The sequence below is a fragment of the Carassius carassius genome, chromosome 43, assembly GCF_963082965.1.
Source record: "Carassius carassius chromosome 43, fCarCar2.1, whole genome shotgun sequence".
Lineage (NCBI taxonomy): Eukaryota > Metazoa > Chordata > Actinopteri > Cypriniformes > Cyprinidae > Carassius > Carassius carassius.
The window spans coordinates 14,528,982-14,555,168 of NC_081797.1; the positions used below are offsets into that span (position 1 = coordinate 14,528,982).

General features: G+C 37.1%; 2 protein-coding genes across 4 annotated transcripts; both read right to left on the reverse strand.

Moving 5' to 3' along the window:
* Positions 1-432: 432 nt before the first annotated feature.
* Positions 433-14,732, reverse strand: znf800a (zinc finger protein 800a). 3 transcript variants are annotated; one of them, XM_059535647.1, is made up of 6 exons: positions 14,426-14,732; positions 11,095-11,242; positions 8,410-8,505; positions 8,054-8,197; positions 5,958-7,707; positions 433-1,449 (listed from the first exon to the last, which is right to left on the reverse strand). In XM_059535647.1, coding segments are annotated over exons 2-6 (2,118 nt in total). In that variant the 5' UTR covers positions 11,222-11,242; positions 14,426-14,732; the 3' UTR covers positions 433-1,448. The 3 variants fall into 3 exon arrangements, with proteins under 3 accessions (XP_059391630.1, XP_059391631.1, XP_059391629.1); XM_059535648.1 differs by lacking the exon at positions 14,426-14,732 and adding an exon at positions 13,854-14,406; XM_059535646.1 differs by lacking the exon at positions 14,426-14,732 and adding an exon at positions 13,147-13,800.
* A 4,180-nt stretch (positions 14,733-18,912) lies between these two features.
* On the reverse strand, positions 18,913-25,138 carry si:dkey-42p14.3 (EF-hand calcium-binding domain-containing protein 10). Its single transcript, XM_059536342.1, has 4 exons — positions 24,990-25,138; positions 24,581-24,736; positions 19,290-19,380; positions 18,913-19,046 (listed from the first exon to the last, which is right to left on the reverse strand). The coding sequence occupies exons 1-4, from the start codon at positions 25,090-25,092 to the stop codon at positions 19,004-19,006; spliced, it is 393 nt and encodes a 130-aa protein (XP_059392325.1). The 5' UTR covers positions 25,093-25,138; the 3' UTR covers positions 18,913-19,003.
* Between the last annotated feature and the right edge of the window lie 1,049 nt (positions 25,139-26,187).

Here is a 26,187-nt window from a genome sequence, read left to right on the forward strand (position 1 = left end):
TACCCCCGAAAATATTCATTGGAGTGAAAAGTGTGATCTCAGCCATGAAAATGCACTGCATAGTAAAAATGACTCAGATCTAAACAGAAAGTGGGTTTTGACAGCAATAAAGGGCAATGATTCCTCTCCAGTGGTGTATAGCCTATAGGCCTGTGCAAAATTCAGTTTACATAGGCTATATTTATAGATACATTTGTTTTTTATGTTTTAATCTCAGGGTGTATTTACACTTGCCCATATTGTGCATTTTCAAAACGAATAAAATTCTGATTTTTCACAACCATTTGCCAACTAAAGATATTTCTAGCCCAATATAATTTCAGTATGTCAGGTTCACTATTTAATGATTTGTAATGAAACTTGCGAACATTTTTAAGGGAATGTTAATGGACTTTTATATGTGTGGACAGACAGATACAAGTCTACAAAGGATGTGTTTATTATCTTTATTTGAACCAAAAATCCTACTGCAAGCAAAGATATACCAGGATTTTGCGAATAAAAAGGAGTGCACACCATCAGAATGGATCTAGGATTTGGCGTTTAGATAAAGCCCTATTGTACACATAAACAAAGGGTTTAATCAAGGCATTCTGCATGCACCCCAACTAAAAAAAACTCTACTTGCAATTTACTTGCTCAAAAGCTTCGTTATAACTACTTATACTTGAAAGCAACGATGAGAGCCATCTACTAAAACAAGAAAATTAATTTCTCATTAGCTTCAGTTATTAGTAGGCTACCAAACTAAAATACAGTAGTATTCTATTACATTTTAGTCACAGTTGCAACCTTTCGCTAAAGACAACACAAAGTTTAAGCGGTTAAAAAAAAGAGAAAGAAACAGGGCTCTCAAATAAGATATCCTGAGCAGCTTAATATGTAGGCTTCGACTTAAAGGGTAGAAGAAAGTACATTTCTAACATTTCTAACGAATTAGCAGCATTTCAATCCATAGTTGATTAAAGAGGTGATCACATGGCAGGAAAATATGAAGCAGAGTTACATTAATTTATCTACTTATGAATATTTAACATTTTTTAGACATGCTGTACATATACAGAGTGGCCTCCTATGTCTCTCCATTGATGAAACATTCTTTGTGTATCTTTAAGCTGTCAGAGAGAATACAAAAAATAGTGGTATAATCCATTTACAAATTAATCCGAATTCATTTTGAGAGTTGCTTTACTTTGTCAATCAGTCAAAATCAATTGAAGATCAATGTCCTTTTGGAGGGTGGATATCAATTCTTTTACATCAGCGCCCTCCAGAGTAAAAAGCTGGAATAACATTTTTGGTGGACTTTGGGTTTTTTGACTTCTGCAATGGTTTTCCTCCGTTTTCTACCCACAAATCTGTCTATATCCCTTCCTCTTCTGTCGCATGGAGATAAACCCATCCATGGAGTCCAGTGCAAATGTGCTACGCATTCCGAGAAAGGACAGTCTACATGGAGAGAAAGAAAGAAAAAGTGAGAATCAAACATCATTCATCATTAAATATATAACATAATGTATTCAATAACATGAATGATTTAAAAGGAAAAAGTTTGTGTACTTTCTATACATTTGAAGATGTTAAAAGGATAGTTCACCAATATATCAATGTCCTGACATCATGCTGTTTGACTTAATTTCCTTCAGCATTCTTCAAAAAAATTCCTTTATTAAGATTACAGGTTTGGAATAACAACAGTGAGCAAATACTGCAATTTCTTATTTGTAGGTGAGCTGTCACTTTAAGGAAATAGGCATTTAGAAATATCTCAATCATCATCATTATTCTGTGGCCAAAACACTGGAGGCTGCCAGAAGTTTAAAAGGTCAGGCCAAAATGTGTAAAAGTTCACCGCCTGCCTCTACATATCTATTACAGAAAGCAGACGATGGGGAATCCCTCTCAGATACTATCTGTACCCATGAATTTAAATTAGAGAGTTATCCTTATTACAGCGACCTTAGAGACTTTGTTTGAGCATGTGATGAGGAAAATAAGCACTGCAGCCACACTGGCTTGGATAACAAAAGAATAACTGAAACCAAATGTGCCCAGTTTGGATCCCTAGAAACCACTTAAAAGTTTAAGAAATGAAACAACTAAATCTCTACGTTTTCTGAAGGAAATGTCAGTACGGCTTGCCCATGCAAAAAAAAATGCCGCAACAATGCTAAAGTGATTCTGGGCGCTTCCTTAATGGTTCAACTTAGTCTTAAAGGGATAGTTCACCAACATTTTTTTATTCTGTCATTAATTACTCACCCTCATGTCATGTCAAACCCATAAGACTCCCAAAACATATTTTTCACGCATTCTGAGAGCTCTCCGACTCTCCCATAGACAGCAAGGATCCTCACACGATCAAGGCTCGGAACCATAATCCATGTGACATCAGTGGTTCAAGCGTAATTTTATGAAGATATGAGAATATTTTTGGTGCCCAAAAAAAAAATAACGACAATTCGTTATACTGCTATTTTGGAGAATATCACATACGTAAACAATGTATGCAACGCATGTACGCGGATACACTGTTTACGTTCAGATGAAAGCGGGAACCCTGTAAACAGCGTATCCAAGTACTTTGCTGCTGACACAGAACAGCATGTGTTGTTTACATGTGATACTCTCCAAGATGGCGATATAGGAAGATGAAGAGACGAATTGTTGAATAAAGACGTTATTTTTGTATTCTTTGCATACAAAAAGTATTCCCGTAATTTTGTAAAATTACAGTTGAACCCCTAATGTTTATCCCTAAACTATTTAACTTTATCCCTAATCCCTAATTATTTTAACAATCTCCTTGCTACGTTTCTGAGCCTTGATCATGTAAGTATCCTTGCTGTCAGTGGAGGGTCAGAGAGCTCTCGGAATGCATCAAAAATAAGTTAATTTGTGTTCCGAAGATGAACGAAGGTCTGGAATGACATGAGTGAGAGTAATTAATTACGTAATTGTAATTTTTGGATGAACCAACCCTTTAATACTTTGATTTAAAGCAGACTTCCTCAGTACGGTCTTGGACAGGACACCACTAACTAAACTTTAGTTTAGTTTTAACCCTAATCAGTGACACCTGAGCAAGCTAATGAAGTCTTCAGAGTTACTAGAAAATTACAGGTAGGTGAAACTCTGCATGGCAGAGCAATAGTGATACTCGCCTAAGAAAGCACCTTTAATAAAGACAAATCCAAGATCACTATTTTTGGAACACTAAGTAGTGCTTTCTTAGGAGTACTTAAGATGGCTGGATAAAATACTTACATAGTATTATACAGTGTTATTTACAGATTGTGGTGCTCTGGAACTTGCTACCGACAGCATTTTGAACGTGGTGATTCCCAGTACAAAACTCGACGCAATTATGCCAAGGCACAGATGTCCAATTCTGCTCCTGGAGGGCCACTATCCTGTAAAGTTTAGCTCCAATCCTAATTGTATTGAACCAGAACCAGCTGATTAAGGAGTTCAGGATTACTAGAGACTACTAAGCAAGTGTGTTGGGGCAGGCTGGAGCTAAACTCTGCAGGACACTGGCCCTCCAGGAGTGGGATTGGACACCCCTAAGCTAAGGAGTCCTGGGTGGTTACCAGGTTGTTGTTTTGTAGTTGCTAGGATGTTCTGGGTGCGTATTAAAGATTTGCTAGGTGGTAACCTACTGGTCCAAGTCAAAAGACTCCAACACCAAAGTCTCTAAGATATTCTGGTCCCTAGATACAGCTCAGGTTCCTTTGTCAATGTAAACCCTTTTACACACTGCACCATTTTAGCAGTCCTATAAGATCATTACAGATCACAATGTGTGACATGCTTCTTATAAATTTGGGTACAACATGTGTGTAGACCGTACGATGATGACACCCATTGACTCGTACTCTACGACTGATGTGTTGCCAACTCTGTGGTTTTCCAGTGGAATTGGGCTACTTGAACATTGTTTCTGCGTGTTGTCTTTCAATGTTTTCAGGTTGAAGCAACCCCATCAATATTATATTCAGCCTTGGAATGCAAAATTTACCAGGGGAACCCCGCCAAAAAAAAAAAGTGTATTTTACCCCCCGGAATGTGATTTTTACCAGTGGACCCCCCTCGAACTGCGATTGGGCTAGTTTTGGGCTAATGTTGAGTAGCAATTAGGCAGGTTTTGCTGTGAAAATCTGGAAACCCTGGCTACGACGCACATTACTATAGAAGAATAAAACGTCATCAGAATGCACTAGTGATAAAAAAAAAAAAAAAAAAAATTTTTTGGGCTGGTCAGTAAACATGCATCGTGACAGCAAACACACTGGCCGATGATCATGCTGATTTTCTGACAGTTAGAAAATTATTGTATGCTTTCTTTGGTCACAAGACCATGATAACAGCAGCATTTGAACCTCTCTAACTGCACAACATAGGACCACCAATCACAGAAATCACTACGATGCCAATCTTTTGTCTGGGACAGCCAAAATTGTGCAGTGTGTCTCTGCCTTAAAGTGTCATGAAACCCCTTGTTTCTACACTGGTCTTTTACACCTTAGATCTGAAAAAGACTCCAGAAATGGGTGTGTAAAACTGGGGAAAAGTGGGAGTGTATAGGGTTCATTAAACAGATAAATGAATATTAATACATCTTCAGAACTAAAAGAATAAAGGCAGTTACTTTGTTTACTCTTCGAACTGTATAGTTTGCTGTGTATCACTATAATCCATTGTGTCTTCGCGTTCATGATCAGACGTACTGCTATATCAGTTTTCTTCATGTTTGGAGCATGAGAGAATATTTTACATGTTTACATAAACTTATTAAATCATGCTGGATTTAAACTACGATCCTCGCAGCGATTGTTGTTAAACTCATCACAGCCTTCAGTTCAGAAACCGCTTTCACATGTTTCTCATGTTTACAGAAATTAACTGACAGCCCTTGGCTCTTTCATGAGATTTGAACTCTCCGCTTTAAGACGAATTCATGCATAATACAGCGCAGTGATTGGATCATAACAGTTCATTCTCATGAATAATACTGAGAAAAGACGTAGATGTATGGCACAGCAGCCAATCACCACTCCAATTTAACTTCCACTCACCACTCTTTGTGACGTTATTTCAGTTTTGCTTTTTGAACCGGATGAACGAAATTGCTCCAAACATTTACAAAAATAACAAACACTTTTTCCTTAATAATAGACATAATGAGTGTTATTGTTGTTTTCACTGATGTGCAACCTGTTGATAACATGTTAACATCTAAAAAAATATATCTTCTTGGGTTTCATGACACTTTAAATCTAAAGGAATTTTTCCTGCTTGAAAAAACATTTTACCTCAAAACAACACATAATGTGGGGTACCATTAATGTCCGTTATGCAAACAGAATGGGACAAGTTACAACCAAAAGATTAAGGGGTCATGCATATGTCCCGAACATGTCACATGTTTAATAATGGTACTGCCATGATCAGCTGTTCCCTCATCTTGGCTGAGCTTTCAATGTTGTTATGGAAAGGGTGAAGTTGATTGGTTGGTTCTTGTCCCATGACTCACTGTGCGCCTGCAGCATTGCGGTGCAGATGTGCATGGAAAAACGAGCGCATCGCAGCTCATGTGCATTGTGACCGCATGTGAAATACAATCACGTCCCTCTCTATTTCTCTATTCGAGTACACAAAAGACACGATATGTGGCCCCGCTAACACTTCAGGGTCCAATCCTGCTCCTGGAGAGCTACTGTCCTGCAGATTTCTGCTCCAACCCCAAACAAACACACCTGAACCAGCTAATCAAGCCACTCAGGGTTACTTGATAATTATAGGCAGGTGTGTTGGAGCAAGGTTGGAACTGAAGTCTGCAGGGTGGTAGCTCTCCAGGAGCAGGGTTTGGAGATCCCTAGATTAGGGGTTTTAAGTCTCACTTTAGCAAGCAACGCTAATAATCTTAGGATGGTTTTTGAATGGTATCAACCTACCAAATGAGGGCCTTTGATCGAGTGCTTCTTCCTTGTAATTTGTCCCCACTTGCGATGCCAGTCCTGTGTCTCCGCCTGTGCGTCTCCAGGTAAACCTTTTTGGCAAATGCCCGGCCACACATATCACAGGCGTGAAGGGAAAAGTTTTTCGTTACCCTAACCTCCGTGCAGGTCTCCTGGCTTCTGGTGATGGGTGACCCCTTGATAACATTATGACTGCGGGTGACATGTGGGTTCTTGGACGCTTGAAGGTTCTTGTCTTGTCTGTTTGGTGTAAGCGGAGACTCGTGTTTGCCTGTGTTGAGCGACATTAGAGCGGAATGCTTTCGAGTGTTTGGAGATGTTGAGGATTCTTGTTTCTTCACTTTGGAAGATACAAGGTGATCTTGTTGACAACTTTTAGAAGAAGCAAGTGGGTCCTGTGTTTTATGCTTCCCGCTGTCCTCTTCTTTTGAATTGGTTTTCTTGGTTGTGCTGCCCAAGACTGCATCAGCTGGTTTCTTCACTGCCCGGTTCTCCAAGGCAGGCATAACCTTAGCCAGATAACGTGATGACTTCTTGTGCACCACTGTGATATGGCGAATGACGTCGCGCTTTCGGCGTGACTCGTATCTGCAGATGGGGCATCGGTAAAACTTGATGTATATGCTGTCGTTTCCATCGGTGTGCAGCTCGTTAATATGCTTGCCCAGGTTCTGACTGGTACTGAACTGACGTTTACACAACCAGCAGTAGATCCTCTTAAAGTCAAAACTCACACCATGGTATCCATCATCTTCTGAAGCTTTCGAAAGAGACTCTTTCTTGTGGTATATGTTATCTCTTCTCCCGTGCTTTGATTCGGCCTTCTGAGAGCCGTTTTCTAGAATGGGGATCTTATGAACGATTCGCATGTGCCGCCTAAGCATTATTTGGGAGCTGTACTTGCGTTTGCATAGCTTGCAGCGACAGTTTGTCAGGTTGTTCTGTGTCTTATCTTGCTTCACAGAAGAGCTTGGTGCTTTCGCTGGAGAAGGAGGACGAGCCTCAAGTAAAAGAGGCTGGCCTGGTCTTGTGGCAATGTCTGGGGTGATCAAATCCCGCTTCAAACCACGATGGACCTCGTCAAAGTGGCGTCGAACATTGGCCTTGGTAGCAAAGGACTTTTTGCACACTGGGCAACTCTTTCCAGGAGAAGATGGTGGTTCAACAGTATTTTTGTCCTTCACCATAGACAGCAGGCTGATAGGCACTGTGCGCGTCTCTGTAAATTTGCGTAATTCCTCCATCCTCTGCCAGTGCATCTTCCGGCAGTGGCGTCGAACACTGCGTCTGGAGCCGAAGTCTTTTCCGCAGATGCAGCAAGAGATCTTCATCTCCTTAATCTCAGAGGCGGCACTCTCCTCTTCTTCTTCCTCCCCTTCTACCGGCTCAGGATTTATTTGCTCTTCGCAGCTCTGACCTTCTTTAACAGAAGGTTCTTCAGGTTCGGTTTCAATCTCTTCTTCAAAATCTGACTGTTGGAACTTTTTGGGTGCCAAAATAGATTTGCGGTGATTTTTCTTCACAGGTACCGGGATCATAGTCAGGGGTGTAGGGGCTGGGTTTTCTGGCATGTCGGGAATTTCCACCAGTGCCACTTGTTGGAACACGGCATTAGGGTTCGTCTCAATGGGCTCTAGCTGAATGACATGTTTTTCTTGTTCTTTCTGCGGATAGATGGCTTGGAGAAGTTCTTTGATAGCTTGGCTCTGCCCACCTTGTGAAGGCTCTGTAGAAATAATAGCATCAAAAAATAATAATCTTATTAATAACACTATTATTCATGGGGCCATTTAAACTATATTTGCACCACAGAGTGAGTGCTTGTCCAATGCAAAGCTATACAGTTTCATGGGTGGTTTCAATGGTACTGCTAGATAGCTGCTTGAGTTTTCAAAGACATTTCTGTGGAACACACATTTTATTTGATCTTTTTTCAGTACAATGGAAGTCAATAGGTTCCAATGTGTCTTTGGACCTCAAATGACTTGAACAGCTGATACACTCTTCAAAATATCTTCCTTTTGTGTTTCTTTCGTTTAAGCTTCAAACAACACTTAAGCTGATGTACAAACCATCTGATTGAGGTTGTCGGGAACAGCAGTAGAGCTCCTTGTGAGTGACCAGATTTGGTAGACCACGGAACAGACTGCGACACGTTTTGCACTCAAATATGGTGTCAACCTCCTTCAGCAGCATGTGTTTGAGTTGAGCTGTACCTGCAATAACAGCACATATTAAAAGCAAACCGTTATTATTAAGCAACAACAAACATATTATGTAAGAAAAATACATCGGGGGAATCTCATTGGTCCAGAAATCGTAAGAACAGAAAATGCCTTGATGCTGGCAAAATGCCATGCCCGGTGAATAAAAGAAGTCCACATGAAATGTATTTACTGAATGATCAAAGTTCTGAGTTGTCAAGTACCTGAGCGAAAACACTCAATGATTTGATGAATTCCCGACTTGGAGGTCTGGAGCTGCTGTTGAAGCAGGGGTGGATCACCGGGCTCAATCGAATGGACTGAAACAGAAAACAAAACTTTAGATTATGCTTTATGTAAAACAAGTTTTCACATCAATCTTCTGTTGAAGTTCCACCATTCAGGTATAAGCAAATGGTTTCAATCTGTTGTATCCACCTTATTCCTAGACGCAGAAGTAAGCCTATGGGCGAGACTTCCTGTTAATTTGCCAAATAACGAGAAGAATAACAACGTGCAGTAAACGGTAAGACTGTTTGCACTATAAACCACTGTGTTCATAATTAAGATCAAACACTAAAATAATATTGTAAGACACACTCATTTGCTGTATCAAGTAGCAAAACGAGCGATATTGTACAGCTAAAAATAGCTAGAAGCAAATGAGAATAAAAAAAAGACTTGTAAAATGTACAAATGGCCTTGCCCATTTTTACGTGAAGAATAAGGTGGATAAGATAAGGGGTAAACGTAGAGAGAGTAACGCCAGCAAAAAAAGGGGGTGACTGCCTAGTAAGGTGCCCATGAAAATACAAATAACAAAGAAGACACCACATCTCCTTTTGGTTTCACACCCCAAAAACTTCATTATTCCAACCGGGGTGCATTTCTACCTTTTATTTACATTTTAATTTGAATTAAAGCCACATGTAACTCTACTCTTTGCTTGACTAAACATGATACCAACTTTAGTGCATGACAGCAGGATGGATCACACATACACAGACCCTAGATAATAGCTATATGAACAAACTCAATGCATGAATAATTGCATTTTGAATGTGACTCATGCAAATGCACAAGAAAATATAGAAATACTATGTAAAGGAAGTACAATCTTGAGGAAATCTTCTATGAAAAAAAAAATGATAGTCTTAAATTCAAGTTCCTATTATCTTTTGCTAAAATAATTGTAATTCCAATTAATGAATGAATGATGCATTCATCACTAGAACATAACTTTTTGTTGCTTTAAGGCTTTCAAAAAAACCAGCAAAATGTAAATCTTTCAAAAAAAAAAAAAAAAAAAACATCTTTGTCTAGATAAAATTACTCAGTGTTTAGTTATCAGAGTCATGTCCAACAAAGACTGGAGGGAAGTAAGGCCAGAACCAAGGCCAGGAAAAATAAACTAGATCTATTTCTCCACGGACACAAGCATCTTTTGGTTTGCAACACTCCATCATTCTTTTGGACACCTCCAAGACACGATCATTGTTCCTGAAGGCAATTCTATTGTACACTGATAGTAATGATCTCGACTTTCTGTTATTTCTTTCCATGGATATCTACCAACTGAAAGTCACCTGGTAAAACTGTTTAATCTAAGGGGACTTCTGAGGATGTGTAAGCTACACCTTCTCATCTGACACCAGGTGTCTGAAAGACATGGAGTATTTTACATTACCTATGAGAATATTAAATAGTAAATTAAACATTCTATTTAATACCATCTGTGTCCACAGTTCTCAAACTCATAACATTATTTTTATGTTTCTCCAATTTGAATGAACTTTACATTTAAATAGTTTCTACATTTCACATTAGTGGGGAAATTTTACTATAATTAGTTTTGTAAAAGTGGAAACTAGAAGTTAGTAAATGCATGTTTGAATTAAAGAAAATGTTAAACTTATAGACAGCATTTGCTTCTAGAATATGACATTTTTTTTTATAATCACACATAACTGTTCATTCGTTTATTTCCACTTGTGTTTACACCTTAAAGCCTCAACTCTATTCATGAAGCATTAATAATGAAAAGGGGTTATTGTGTATTAAATCTTTTTTACAAGCTAAAACAATACAATGCTGCCCATACAAATCCTTCTTCATCAAAAGCCCATCCTGATTCTTTTCAGCAAGAAAGATTATCTTGCATTGCATTACATTTATGTGGTCTGCATCTCACTATCAGCCAGTATATGTGATCCTCTCTGCTTCAGAACAGCTTGTCTTTATTTATGGCCATAAATTACTATAAAGACAAACATCTCCAGGTCACTGAAATTAGCAGCACTGTAGAACACAAATAAAAACCCGCTGAGCTAGAAATCTTATTCCAGCATCGATAATTATGGAAATATGTGGTAAACACATTGGAATGTGATTGTCCAACATTAACAACCAAGTCGCCACAAGACATTGCATTTAAATCGAACTACATTGATAGATCTCTGCAATAAATGCGTAGAGAAGACATAAATCTTAATTTCACAATGCATGTGGGTTGGCAGCTACTTCTGATTATGCACAAATATCAACAAAAGAGGAGATAACACAGCATCGGATTATCAATAAAATACATCCAAACCATGAAAGTCCAACGTTCTCAACTCATTTTACTCTTGTAATGGGATGTATTTCTGAGTGCAACAGGATATTCAACAACAAAAAATGTAGGCAGAAGTTAATTTGATCCATTTAGAAATTCATTGGATATTGAAAATTGGGCAAAAATCAGCTAAAAAACGAGTTATTCGTAACGTCCGCATAAAAGGAAACACATTTTTCCACTTTGGATTAACTTGCAATGACAAAACATGCACAATAAGAATAGTAATGTGTATTTAAAAGGGAAACGGGGTCAGTTTTGATTTCATGTTGACTTTAAGGAGCTGAGTTCCTACCTGGATTTTTGCCACAAGGCTCTTGAGGGGTTTCTGTTGTTTGGCAACAGCAGGCCTGAAGTGTCTCAGTCTGGCAGCATTTGTCACTAGTCTGGCTTCCTTGATCTTCGCTGTTAGTAGCCTCCATCTCAGAGGCCTCTTTTATAAACTTAAAAAACAAATCACAAAGTTAATCAGCGGAGCTGTTTCTTTGCAAAGCTTTTGATGGAGGGATGATTTTTATTCCTGCATGCCTCCTGAAACTGCAACAAGTTCTCTATCAGCAAAGCCAGAAATTCAAAAATTGTACACACAACTAGAAATATTTGCTTTTAATTAGACGACGATGGTTGTTAATGCAGGTATTGACAAAGACAAACCGACATTACTGTCGCTCGGATGATCGTGTGATGATGAAGACCTTTCGCTGCACATTTACCAAGGAAATAAATGTCAAGATGAGGCATAACGGCTATGTGCTAAAAAGGACAAAACAGTATGAATTATGGAAATGTCTGTCATGCATCAAACAAACATCATAATTGCCCAGATGTAATGGAAAGGAGAACACCTGACAACAGGACAAACTGAAAATAAAATGCATCAGATGTTTTAAACATTAAAGGGATAGTTCACCCAAAAATTAAAATACATGTCCATCTTCAGAACACAAATTAAGTTAATATGAGTGGAAATCTCTGAGATTTCATCTCAATTCGTGTTCCACAGATGAATGAGGGTCTTTGGGTTTGGAACGACATGAGGGTGAGTAATTAATGACAGAATTTTCATTTATGGGTGACCCACTGTTCATAGATGTCTTTTTCAAATGAGTCTAAAAATGTACTATGAAATATAGACTACTGTCACTTTTACAAAACTTTTTAGATTCCAACAGGCAAAAACAGACAACTACACGCATATCTGAGTGGAAACAAATGAATAATCTACATTTACTTACAAAAACATACAATGGTCACTGTAGCTTGTGCCAAAATACCATAGTAACTTAAGTTTCCAGTAAAACCGTGGTAAACTGGTTAAAACGCCACTGTTAAAGATTTAGTGTTAGTGTTAAAGATTGTGCAGATCAACAGATTGTAGCTTAACATTTGTAGGCAATACATGTCATATTAATATTTCATATCTTTTAAATTCTTCATTTTTGATCATTTTTTAGCTTTTGCATTCATTTAAATAGTATTGTGGTGTGACTAGTGCTTGACTTTATTCATGAACTGTCTTTTTAGACGTAAGAGTAAAGGCAGCTGTAACCGTGGTATTTGGGCGGAAACTGTAGTTAGCATGGTAAAAGGTATTCATTGATGTGCTTTTGCTTGAACCGTTGTTTTAACGCAACCTGTTTGCTCATAAAATCTATAAGATGTCGTGTTGTGATTGTAAAGGACGTTACACCTGACTGTCCTGCCCAAACACTCGCGAGGCAGGAAGTCGCAAGCGGTGCAAGACAGAGCACGTGTCCGTGACCAGCCGTACAAATGAACATTAATTATGCTTCACAAAACCATATTCATGCTTTATTACGACGCGATTCAGCTGAGAGCATGCAAATGTGTTCGAGGCGAGTGAGTCGTATTGTGTTTGGCAAATCAATAAGTCGCGTGTATATCTGAATATCCGTGTGGACTCGTACTTTGCAAACTTCATAGCAATTGAAGAAACACAAATAACACTAAAGCGTGATATCCGCGTGCGAGTACAAGCTAAACAACCGAGAACGTCTTGAAATGACCATCGCCGCCCAAAATGCATCAGAGACATCTGGCCACGTGACCGGAAAAAATAATAATTTAAAATAATAGACACGCGATCTGTGCCAATCTTTCCAGAGGCTTTGGGATTAAACGCGTTATAGCCATTGAAATCGTTATTAAATGATGTTTTCAATAATCATACACTAAAAATCCTGATTTTCGGTTGTTTAGAATTGCGTGGTCACGCGAGCACGTTTACCAGACAAAAACGTTACATCAACATTTTATATCACCGTTTCACAAATAGATGTATTAACATACAGTTAGAGAGTTAATTCACACCTTTAAAGTAACTTACTTTTAAAGAGTTAAACTCGCATTCGCGAGAACACACTGGGACCACAAGGGGCCAGATGTGAGAGGACAACGTAAAAAGTCCATACCCAAATCCAGCACACACAGTTTCCAAATTAAAGCGAATACATCCAACTGGAACATCTGGATGACCAAGATAGACATATAAACACACGTCTGACTGACTTGCGATGGAAGATTGTGGATGCATGTGTGCGGGCACGCGCGAAGCCATCGGCAGCACGAGCATCACCAAGTCCACAATTGCTCAAAAAGGGGCATCTGAGCAGGAAAGGGCGACTCTATCCAAGCCTATCCCTGTGATAACACCGAAAACTGCGTTTGCGTGATCCGTGGCTATTGCTGTGGCTCTAAAACCTGTTGGAAAAGCAGTGGTTTGCGTACTCCCCTGTGCGCAATTTAGACACGTCGTGGCGCATACACAGTTCATTTACTTAGCCAAACTGTTTAAAAATGTAAGCTCAGGTTACATCGATGTTTTTTTTTTTCGGATTCGGATTCAGGCTATTTAGCCTTTGCGTGAAGCAATTTGCATCGCTCCATTATTCTGTAAATCTCTTTTACACGGTTACATTGTCAGGCCAAAATTCCTCTATTGCGGACCACAATGGGCCAGATTAACTTGATGGAGAAGGAGAGCCCATGTGCAGAATGGAGCTTTAAAGCGGCATGAGAAGGACAGATACATACCAGGGAGCGAGTGCGGCGTAAAGGCGGGCTTGAGGCGAGAGAGTCTGATACAAAAGACGACGTTGCCACTAACTTGCACTGAACTCCAAACCCAAACCCAGCAAAATATGAAATCGCGTCCTCAAAGAGTCACAAACTGAGCACGCTCGAGAGGATTTGCGCGATTATAGGGCACGTCCGAATGATAAAATGCTGCGCTTTGCGGCGCTGTGCCATCTTCCCGAAGCCGCTTTGGCGCACAGGTCTGGTGACCCTTCCGCCTTTACGCGTCCGCTCCTCTTCGGTATTTTGTTATGAAGTGCTATATTCGCGCCTAAGTAGGCCCGCGGACTCGCTCTGTCTCCGCGGTCGGTCGTGGCGAGTCCGAGTCAACTCTCGCTCCGATTTAAGCGCTCGGAACAAGTGCGTTTTCCCCGGTTGCACAGCCAGCACGAACGGTGACGCCATTTTCTGTTGAGAACAACCACGCTCGCGCAGGATAGGAAACGAGACTGGTCCGCCGCACGATTCCGGGCCCGACTGGGCAACTCCCGCGGTCGAAATCAACCGAGATGTGTTCGCGGAGTCCTTACCTTTTGGAAAAACAACGCTGGCTTTCGAGTTGAGACGGTCGGACGCGGTCCGGGGGTGGTTTCTGTCGCTTCTCGCGCTGACGCTGCCCTCTCGGAAGCTGCCTTTGTGCACCGCGAGGACCTCTCGGCGGAGAAGCGGCTGTTGCGCAAAGGTGCAATGGATGTTCAAGACCACCGAAATGTGGCACCCGATGTTGTCGCCGGGTTGGTGCTTCACATCTGACCCCCCGCAACCCGTGCCACTGAGTGAGGAAATTAACGAGCCGTTTTAATTTCGCACGCCCAGATAAAACCGTTGCGAATGCACCGATTCCAAATCCAAATTGGTCTTTCCTTTGGCGATTAAGACGGCGATTCAATTTGTTGAAGATATATATATATATATATATATATATGTGCTATACATATAAAAAGACTGTATCAAGATATATTTCCCAAATCATATTATGATATTTTAACTATATTTGGATTAATATATGATTGTTTATTTTTTATTACATAAACTCTTAACTACTTGAAATATTGAGAAACTTCTTTAAAGTATGTTTGTTTTTTAAATTGTAATGTCCTTAAATAAAGTCAGGCCTTGATAGACCTTCAAGTAGATTTTGATGCCTACTTTTGTTGATTTTGATATTGTTGTGATGGTATGACGTCGAGGGCATGGCATTTTTTGACGAAAAATCGAATAAAAGTTGTACTCGCTAGCACAGTAGCTAAGTGAGTTAGCAATTAACTTTGAATTTTTGAATAAATAAATAAATTGATGGTTTCTGAATTAAAATAGCTTACTGAAATAATAAGTTTTGGTAAGGAAACCTAAATCTCTCAGATCATTTTGTGAAAGTAAAACAAGGGGGGAAAAATTACTTTATTAAAACTCTCACTTATTTACATCATATTTAAATTTATTTTTTAATTTCTTTGATTATGCCAAATTAGTTAAAAAAAGTTTTTTTTTTTAAACAACAATTTAGAAGGGAAGTTGAGAAGTCAGGGTGAGAGATGTGCCAAAAATTGAGGAACTATGGCAAATTCATAGCATTTCAACAATCTTAAAAATTAGGAAAAAATTAAAAAGAAAAATTTAAATCATAAAAAAAAAATATTCTTATAAATAATCCTGGCGACAGAATATTTCTCTTAATGGATGAATCATTTTAGGTTTTATCATCATCATAGTTTTTATCATCATCATCATCATCATCATTATTTATTTAATCTTTTATGCCATGGCCGTTTATGATTATATCATTTACAAGAAATAAATCCTTAACATAACACAGTAGTGACCTTATAACATTGTAAAAAGTACATTACAACTCTTCGTAACGGAGTGAACACACCTACACATTCACAACTTTCAACTGTTGCCACCAGAATTAGCATGTCATTGTTCCTCCCATTGAATTGTTAATGTAAGCAGTTCTCTGTCACTTTCTCCACTGAGTATCTGCATTTTGTACGTGTAATTAACAGGTTTGTTTAGGTAAACTAGTGTCCAATGATAAATGTAGCCCACTGAGTTCCATATTTTATGGAAAAACATAAATAACATGAGTAGTATACTCATGTAATTAATATTTTTCTATATCAGTAAGATGTCCTCATGCATGATTTGCATTGAATAGAATGTATCAAGCCAGACGACATCTGCAAAGAAATGCTGCTAGTTTTCTTTACTTTTAATAGTACATAGTACATTTTCAATTTAAACTCCTGGTGATTTTTAGTGGATTTGTGAAATCAGTTTACACAGTTATAGTTTATCACAGTAACCATCAATATGATCCAATTAAAAAAATAAATAAAGCTTTAAAAGTAAGTTTTACAGAAACACTGTAGTAGAAGATCTATATTTGGTTCTCCACAGAAACTCAGAGAACAGCTAAAAACCTTTTTCCTCTATAAAGAACCTTTTGTCCAATAGAAAGGGATGTTTGTGGATGTTAAACATTCTCTTTGTTAGTTTTACTATATTTGACTACAGCTTTTGATACAGTTGACCATTCTATTTTAATTAATAGATTGAGAACATGGGTCAGGGTTTCGGGGATGGCATTGGTCTTATTTATCAAACAGGACATTTGTAGTGTCAGTTAGAGATTAAGTATTCCAACATACTGACATTTTTTGTGGAGTTCCACAGGGGTCGCTTTTAGGACCAATTTTGTTTTCAGATTACATGCTTCCAATCAACATTATAGGTGATTTAATTCGAAAACATAATATAAATTTTATTAAATGTTATGCAGATAACTTACAGTTCCAGAGTTCCAAAGATCCGAATAGATGGATGTCCTTCAAGCATGTTTAACTGATACAAAAAAATGGGATGGCTTTAAACTTTCTGTAGTTAAATACTGAAAAAAAAAATAACAAAGTTGTTATAATTGGTCAGCACCCAAGTAATCAGATTGAGCTTGCTCTAAATAGTGTTTTTCCGAATAATAAACAGGTAGTAAGAAATTTGGAAGTTTATTTTGATACCATTTTAAATTTTTAATTTCATGTCAAGAAATTGGTTCAATTTTGTTTTTATCAGTTAAGAAATATTTGCAAGGTGAGATGATTTTTAAATTTTAAAGATACAGAGAAGCTAATGCTTTTGTTTCTTCCCATCTTGACTATAGTATGTCTTTGTACTATTATATGTCTTAGCTCTTCTGTTAAAGAATTGTTCGCAGTTCCAAGAACTTGATATAAAACCAAAGGAGATAGGTAATTTGCAGTGAGGGCTCTAAAATTATGGAAAAGTTTGCCCATCAATATTAGAGCATCTGAATGTGTGTCTGTTTTTAAATGTCGACTGAATACGTACTTGTATAGACATACCTTTAGTTTTTTGTGTTTTTTTGTATTTTGTGTTTGATCTTTTTTGTTTCCTCATATATTGTTTATAGCTCTTCATGAATGTATTTTTCAATGATTGTGTTTTTATATTGTTTAAAGCACTTTGTGCGTTGTAGTTTGAAAAGTGCTACATACATACAATTTTACTTACTTCATGAAACCAGATGACAATAAAGAACCTTTATTTTTTAGAAGTGAGCTGATGTCCACAACTACCAAAAAGTATCAACCACAAAGTAATACTTTTTATCTTTACTTTGCACAATATATTTTTTGATGTACCCTTTTAAACCTACACATTTTTTGTTGTTGTTCATTTAAAAAGATACAATAAATGTGACTTTTCACTTTATCTCTTTAGCTATCTATTTTAATAGATATGTTTGTGGCTTATGTAGCCGATCTGATTATTGGAAATATCATGGCCATGTTTTTTATAATTAAACTATATGTTAAAGAAACAGACAACATAATTTCAAGTTAAGTTTAAGTTTTGTGATTATTTATTCAATACGTTTAGTGCACTTCCAGGACATTTATTGGCTGGTAGTAATGTAATGTCACATGCTTACTAATTTTCTATAATTGTATATACACACTAAATAGGGAAAAGGCAGAAGAAAATATATATATATATTTTTTTTTTCTAGTTCAGTTCAGGTAATAAGGTGGCTCTGACACCATTAATGGTCTTTTCTATCTGGTCTCTGTCCCTGTTAAAACGATAGGTGACTCTGGTAACTAGGTAACTAGGACTTCCATTGTATGGACAAACAAACAGTTGATGGTCACAGAATGTTGATTTTGAGGTGAACGATTCCTTGAAATGTCACCTTCACTTGTATATATTCTATGCCTACCAGATTTCCCTTGCCCACCAGTATTCAAAGAGCTTTACACTTTACCCCATACAACCTGGGGCCATAACAGTTTTTTTTTTTGTATTGCATGAAGTTATCACCTAAAATAAATACAGAAAATAATTTAGATATAAGGAAAGACTTAATTTCAGTTCTGTAAAGGTTAAATCTAGCATAAAAGCTTATGTAAAAATAAAACCCATGTTCATAATATATGAAATAAGGTCAATAAGGGGGTAAAATTTGCATCAAGAGCTTTATTTGCTACTAAGAAAAAACGCTTTCAATGTGAGGTCGTTACAACTCACACAAACTGTAATATTAAAGCTGTCATGAATTATTCAGCATTACTGTATTGATATGGATATATATTGATGAATATATTTATGCTCTGTGTTGATTTGTTTACATTTTAATTTTATTTCTACAGTTTTCTGTATTTTGATGTTGTTCACCTGGAAATGAAAACTAACATCCCATTGATTTCCATGTTATGGAAAAAACACCATGGAAGTCAGTTGGGACCATCAACTGTTTGGTTACCAACATTCTTCAAAATATCTTCTTTTGTGTTCAGCACAAGACAGAAACTCATAGAGGTTTGGAACAACTGACAGTTCTCCTTTTTGGGTGAACTACCACTTTAAGGTTTAACTATAGGTATAGGACAATCTTTACAAAGTTGTTAAAATCTGATCTACACACATAAGAAATGTTATATTAAATTGGCAAGAAATAATGACATAAGTGAATATTTTCAGTTTGTATTAGATACTTGTTTTATATCATTGATTTATATATGCATACTACAGGAAGTACTGTTTTTATATAAAGCAATTGTAAAGATACTTCGGACAGAATTCTCCTATAGCTGGAATGTTGCTGCACTTCCGACAAGCCCTTCTGTCCTAAACAGAGAAACAGAGAGATTTGGATAAAGCATGAAAAAAATACACAGACACTAATCTGTTCTATTCAAGGGTATCAAAACATGAAAGACATAACATACTGCTAATATAATCAAATATACATAAAGCCTACAAAACAATACATGGGCATAGTGAATGCATTAGGTATTGTGTCGGACTCTGAAATCAGATCCTTTGAATCATCTAATGATGCCATATCACTCCAGCAGTGGTTATACTTACGCCTCTCTTATGAATGTCTCTTGTGATATTCTGTCATCACTGGCTCCTTCTGGGAACTCATTGAAATTCTTGATGCCAAGTGTCTTCAGTGCTGTTGGGAAGTGTCAGGCCATTAGTAATTCTTATACTCATGAATTGTAATAAGTGTACATGGAAGTATTCAGTGAAATGTATTATAAAAGTCAGTGGATTCAGGTCATTATCAGGGTCAGTTGTTTACCTATGACTTAGCACTTATACAATAAACCGGACTAGAGGTCGGCCGATATATCGGGCTGATATTTGTCATTTATATATATATATATATATATATATATATATATATATATATATATATATATATATATATATATATATCGGCATCGGCCGATATCCGTGTTTAGTAGTGCCGATTTAAAGTCAGGCACGTCTGCGGGCAGCCCCGTGTTATTGGTGCGGTAGAAAGTGCTGCTGATGCAACATGTGAAGCACCCCAAGCCAAAACTTTTGGAAGATTCAACAACAGTCCTGGGAGATAAATGTAGTCAGAGAATTTCACTCTGTAAATGGGGTGGAGAAGTTGGCAGCTCTAACAAACACTGCACCGTGACGTTACTCTGACCCGCTCACAGACAGCACCGTGCTCGGAGAGACAGCTGTGCTGGAGCTGCCCAGAACGGTGAATCACATTTGTTCAGAAGCATGGTGTGATGCATACAATAGCCAGGTTTCCATCCAACTCATTTGTATTTAGGGATGTCAATATTCGATAATTTCCATGATCGATCGTAATTTAAATTAACGATCAATTAATAACCTTAATGCTGCAAAATGCGTCTGCAGCGGTATTATTATTATGTGCAAAAGCCACTTGGGAAAAAAGCTTTCTCAACCGAATTAAAGGGCTTTTAGTCTGAATAAAATGCTAGTAGCAGGACTGTAAAATGAATAGATGTGATTATGATAATTTGATAAAATGAAGAGAGCGCGCCATACGTTTGAGATCATGTTACTTTGTTGACTGTTTCCCGTCAAGGAGAGCTCTGAATGCGTCTCTTTAAATGGTTTCGTGGTGCTCGTTGTTGTATTTTAAAACGCAACTGCAATGTTTTCAAATGACACTATAGTAGTTGTGCAACGGATCATCATTGATCAATATCTATGGTTCGGCACACACGTGACCCCCTGATTGATTTATGAAAAAAATTGCGCATGTTCAGTCCACACTCAGTGGTCATGGCGAGCGGAGGAACGGAGGAGCTTGAACGCCCCGTGCATTTTGGCTTCCTTGTCAGATATAATGATGAAGGAAAGAGGTTAGAGTGAAAAGATTGTGCCAGAACTTTATGAACAGGAGAAGAAAAAAGTTGTGGATGAACTATCCCGAGCCTCTTCTGTTGCGCTCACGACAGAAGGGTGGACGTCCAGGGGGACGGAGAGCTCTGTGACGATAACTGCTCACTTCATTACAGCAGACTGGGAGATGAGAAGTCGGGCTATTATGTTAAAAAGAAGATATTATGTCCACTTTAAGTTGATTTCATATATTTTAATTTAATAATTTAATGTTAATAAAAAAAGACAAAACGTATGTATATTTGTTTTGGCCTTTTTTTTTTTTTTGCTGATCCGAAAAATGATCCGATCCATACGAGGACGAGCGAGCGCGGGTTTGACTAGATGTATTTGGAGGTTATTGCTCACGTCTCGTTCTGCACATATCCAAATGTTTCCATATTCGCGATGTATCTTAAACTATAATATTTTTTATTTTTTTATTGTAAACTAGACGGAAAAGATCACCCTCTTCACATGAGCAAAAACCTCCTTGGCATAACAGCAGAGTGGACCGGTATACTACGGTCTATTTAAACTGACCAGTGTAACCTTTTATGTGTTTGGTTGACTGTAGGCCTACTTTATTTTAATAATGAACAGACTGCGATGTAAGTTTGAAATTATAATGCACTTTAGATGTTCTGTGTCATTTATACCAAACACAAATGTAGTGTGTTTGCAGCACTGCTGTTATTTATTTTTTATATATTTATTTTTATATATTTTTTTGTTTAATTGATTTTTATTTCTAAAATTGTATTTATTTAAATGTATATTTAAGTTTACATTTATGTTCCAACAAACTTGAAAAATTCTACTTGATAAATGCTCTAAAACCTTTATGTAAATGATTGACTTATATATTTAATACTTGGTCAGTTTATTGATTTGTTTGGTTAACTTTGGATACATGTTTTATTTTAATACAGTGCAGTGCACAAAATTAAGATTCGAGAGATGGTTCAAGTCAGTGCTCAATAAATGATGATATGTTTAGAAATATTGTGCATCCACTTTTATTAGTGTGACATTTTAGCATGCAAATGAAGGGGAAAACTTCAAGATATCGGCCCTAAAAATTGGCAGCACATATCGGCCATCGGCTGACCCTGACTTCTAAACATCGGCATCGGCTATAGAAAAACCCATATCGGTCGATCTCTAAACCGGACACTGAACACGGTCACATTATTTGATAGATTTAAAGGAATAGTTCTCTCAAAAATTTAAAACTAGCTTAAAATTCAGTGATCCTCAGGGCATCCAAGATGTAGATGAGTTTGTTTCTTCATCAGAACAAATTTGAAGAAATGTAGCATTACATCATTTGTTCACCAAAATATAATCTGCAGTGAATGGGTGCCGTCAGAATGAGAGTCCAAATAGCTGATAAAAATATCAAAATAATCAACAAGTCACCAATCTATCAATTAACATCCTGTGAATCAATGCATAAACAAATACATTAAGATGTTTTTAGGTTCAAACTGTTGATTTTCTCTATTCATAATATTGCTTTCTCCAGTGAAAAAGTTGTCTCGCCTGAATCAGGAAATAAATATGCACAGATCAAGTACTGTTTACAAGAGAAAATGGTCTAAAACAATTCTAAACAAATATGTCTGTGGATTTTAGTGTGAGAGGACAGCACAGGACTTTTTTCACTAAAGAAATTGTTGAATAACGGATTGGAATTTTGGTATTTGAAGTAATAGGAAATCATAAAAATGCCTTAAAGGGATAGTTCACTCAAAAAAGAAAATTCCGTCATTAATTACTCACCGTCATGTCGTTCCAAACTTGAGACCTTCGTTCATCTTCAGAACACAAATTAAGATATTTTTGATTAAATCTGTCTCCATAGAAGACAAACTGACATGTTCCCAGATCCAGAAGCGTAGCAAGGACATCGGTAAAATAGTCTATGTGACATCTGTGGCTTAACCGTAATTTTACAAAGCTAAGAGAATACTTTTTGTGTGCAAAAAAAGCAATAAGAAAATAAGTTATTCATGTTCTTGCTGATGTCCTTGCTACGTTTTTGAACCTGGACCTCTGTGTTCCGAAGATGAACGAACGGGTTTTGGATGACATGAGAGTGAGTTATTAATGAAAGATTTTTAATTTTTGGGTAAACTAAATTTTTTTCTTAGAAACACACTGTTTGAACTCTCATTATGACGGCACCCATTCACTGCAGAGGATTCCAATGGTGAGCAAATGCTAAATGTAAATGAGCAAATGTAATGCTAAATTTCTCCAAATCTGTTCTGATGAAGAAACATCATGGATAATACATTGTCATTTTTGGGTAAACTATTCTTTTAACTTTGTTCAAGTAAGTAACGTAGATAGTAATGTAAATAGTTGTTCATATGAATATCCACCAATGTCTTTATTTGATGCCATTACATTTAAATAGGATATTTACTGTATATGTAGAATAAAACTATTGCTATTTTTAAAGTGGAAATATCACGTTTTTACTGCCTGTATTGAAATTGTAGAGATTATTTACGCATGTGCCACTCCGTAAATATTCAATTTAAGAAAGACAAAAACATTAATAAAATGTGTTTAAACAAAAATCCTTTAAAGAAGTCATATGACGTTGCTAAAAAGAACATTATTTTGTGTATTTGGTGTAATGTAATGTGTTTATATGGTTTAAGGTTAACATACTGTACATTATTGTTGCTTCTCTATGCCCCACCTTTCTGAAACGCATCGATTTTTAAAAAGCTCATCGGTCTGAAAAGCAAGGTGTGCTCTGATTGGCCAGCTATCCAGTGCGTTGTGATTGGCTGAATACCTCAAGCATGTGACGGAGATGTGACGCCCCTCACCATACTGTGATGCCATCTTCCGGAGCGACGAAACAAAATCAATAAAACCCATTACAAACTATGCATTTGTTGCATCCAGTGGGGACATAATTACTGATTATAATGACTTATACTGTCTTTTTACAGGTTGTGTTGCATATTGCACTACGTAAACATAAAACCATGTCTGCATTTGTGATCTAAGAAACAACAAGCGCTACTCTACACTGCTCAAAACTTGCGTTTGAATCATAAGTGGCAAATCTTTTACATATGCAAACGTACAAACTGCGAGTCAAAAGCACCAGACTGTCCTTGCAAAATTGGAATTACCCCACTTTAAAGAAATGCACAGCCTTCCCAGAATCAGGAAACAGTCCTCCATAAAGTGCGCTGCACACATCTGAATGTTTGGGTTGAACTGTTTCGGAACAGTGTTGTAAATACAACTTAACCACTGATTTCTAGTTGTGTCCTCTTTTGGAACGCCAAACAAAGTAGTTTCGCTTTCACAACGGTCTCCACAACATAACACCGGCAGCAACAGCAAGAATCAAAGTTACACTTTCTTTCTTTGTGTGAACATTTGGGCGGTATTATGCAAATCTTGCCACACAGTGAAGTAGAGATGTGGGGGCGTGTTTAAACGAAGAGTTTTAGGAGGGTGTGGATGAGTCTTACCTCTTATGTAAAATATCTCTTTGGGTTTGAGACTTTAGTTTTTGAAACTTTAGGGACCTTATCTATGCACGAACAGCTTGTAATACTCCAAAGAGAAAGGAAAGCATGAAATTGCATCACATGACCCCTTTATAATTTCATGGATAATTGCCATAATTTTTCTGGTATTTAAGCACTGGTATTTTGCTCAGTCAGCAACTCCGAAGCCTTGAAAATTGATAATATAGCCTAATATAAAATATAGTATAATATAATATAATCAGTCATACTCTCAAATCAAAAACAATGTTTGTTGATGGTTTTTATTTATTTATTTATTTCCATGCATTTGACAAAGAATTTTATTCAGATGATCTCCTTTATATTTTACTGACCACGATTGTTTGTATTGGTGTAGTTAGTTCCAGCACAGTTTCTCTCAAAATGACAAGGTCTTTTAAGACCTCTGCAACATTACGGCAGTTTTACCTTCTTTGTACTGACTATAAGTGATGAAGCCTTGATGGGAAGGATCCAGAACTCCAAACAGCGCATCTAGATTGGACTCGTTAAAGAGGCACGGAGGCTTTCCTGGATGAACTTTCAGTTTTTCAAGTTGGTCGATCATAAATTCTTTAGGACGATCTGTAACGGCAGAATTCATGAGACTGGACATTAAGTTTGTAATCATTTTTCAGACCCCCCCCCCCCCCCCCCCCCCAAAAAAAAAAGAAAGCAGCTGGTTACTACTCTAGATGTCTACGCACTACAAAAAAACTGTCCTTATTTATGACATCACATTTTCAATTTCAAATGTATGCTGGCACAGGTTAGTAGGAGGTACAGTAGATGGTGAACTAAAGTAATTTATCAAATCTACTCGACTTGAAAGTCTCACCTGGTCTGTAGAAAAAAAGCATACTAGTTAAATTATCCATCAGCTCAATAAGTTTGTGTTTCTCGAGGTATTCTGCTGCCTCTAGCTCCCGCGGCGATGACATCTTGGCCACTGTTTCTGTTTATCACTGTTGCTATGATACCGCGCATGCGCAATAAAGACAGCAAAAGTCAGCGTCCTGCTGTAGCAAGAGTAACATGGGGTTTTATTCATTATCATGAATTATTAATAATAACTGAAGTTGTAATAAAGGGAATCGTCGTAGAAGACTGAAGCAAATTCTTATAGAATCTCACCTCAGTTTAATATCAAGTTACAAAAATGTAGCCATGTAGACCAGAAATGTAGTTAACTTATGTTTTTCCAAACCTGTGTGAAATTACTTCTTTCGCGGATCACAAAAGGAGATGTTAGACATAATGATAGCTTCAGGCACCATTTCGTATACTCTATGGGAAAATATGCACTGAAAGTGAATGATGACTGAAGCCTAACATCTCTTTTTTTTCCTTTTTTTTTGCTCTATTTGAGTGAACTACCGGTCTAATCCTCTTAAATCTCTTTAGTTTTTAGTTTTTTTCTTAAATCTCTTTAGTTTACCGTGATATATGGTCGTGTATTGTGAATTGTGTTACCAGCTTCCACGTAATTTACATTTTATTTACATAACTTAGCATTTTTGTTTAATATCCATGTTTTATTTTGTATTATTAAATACAATAAATACTAAATAGCCAACAAGAAATTAACAGCTCAAATATGAAAAATCTAAAATTTTCTTTAATAAATGTTTGAGAGTCAGTTGGGAAAATGAACCATACAACAAAGATCTTTTTTTTTTTTTTTTTTGCATGGTATGATTCTTTTATTTCCCACGCACATGAAAACGAGTCTAAGCCGAGCACAGTAGTTGTCTGTTTATGGAAAAATAAAAAGGTTTCTGAGTATCATTCTCCTTGTTTAACCACTAGAGGGAAGTGTTTGAGACCTGTATGGGATGATTTGATCTAATGGTAGAGCTTCTGAAGGGGAAGGACACGAAAGTGATCACTGCAAACACAAAAAGCAGGGGGAACAAAATCCTTAATAAATCATTAAAAATGTATTTTATTCACTTATAAGTAAATATTAATAAACAGTTAAATACAAAGCTGGGTATAAAACCAATGTACATAAAAAAGAATTGCTAAAACATTTA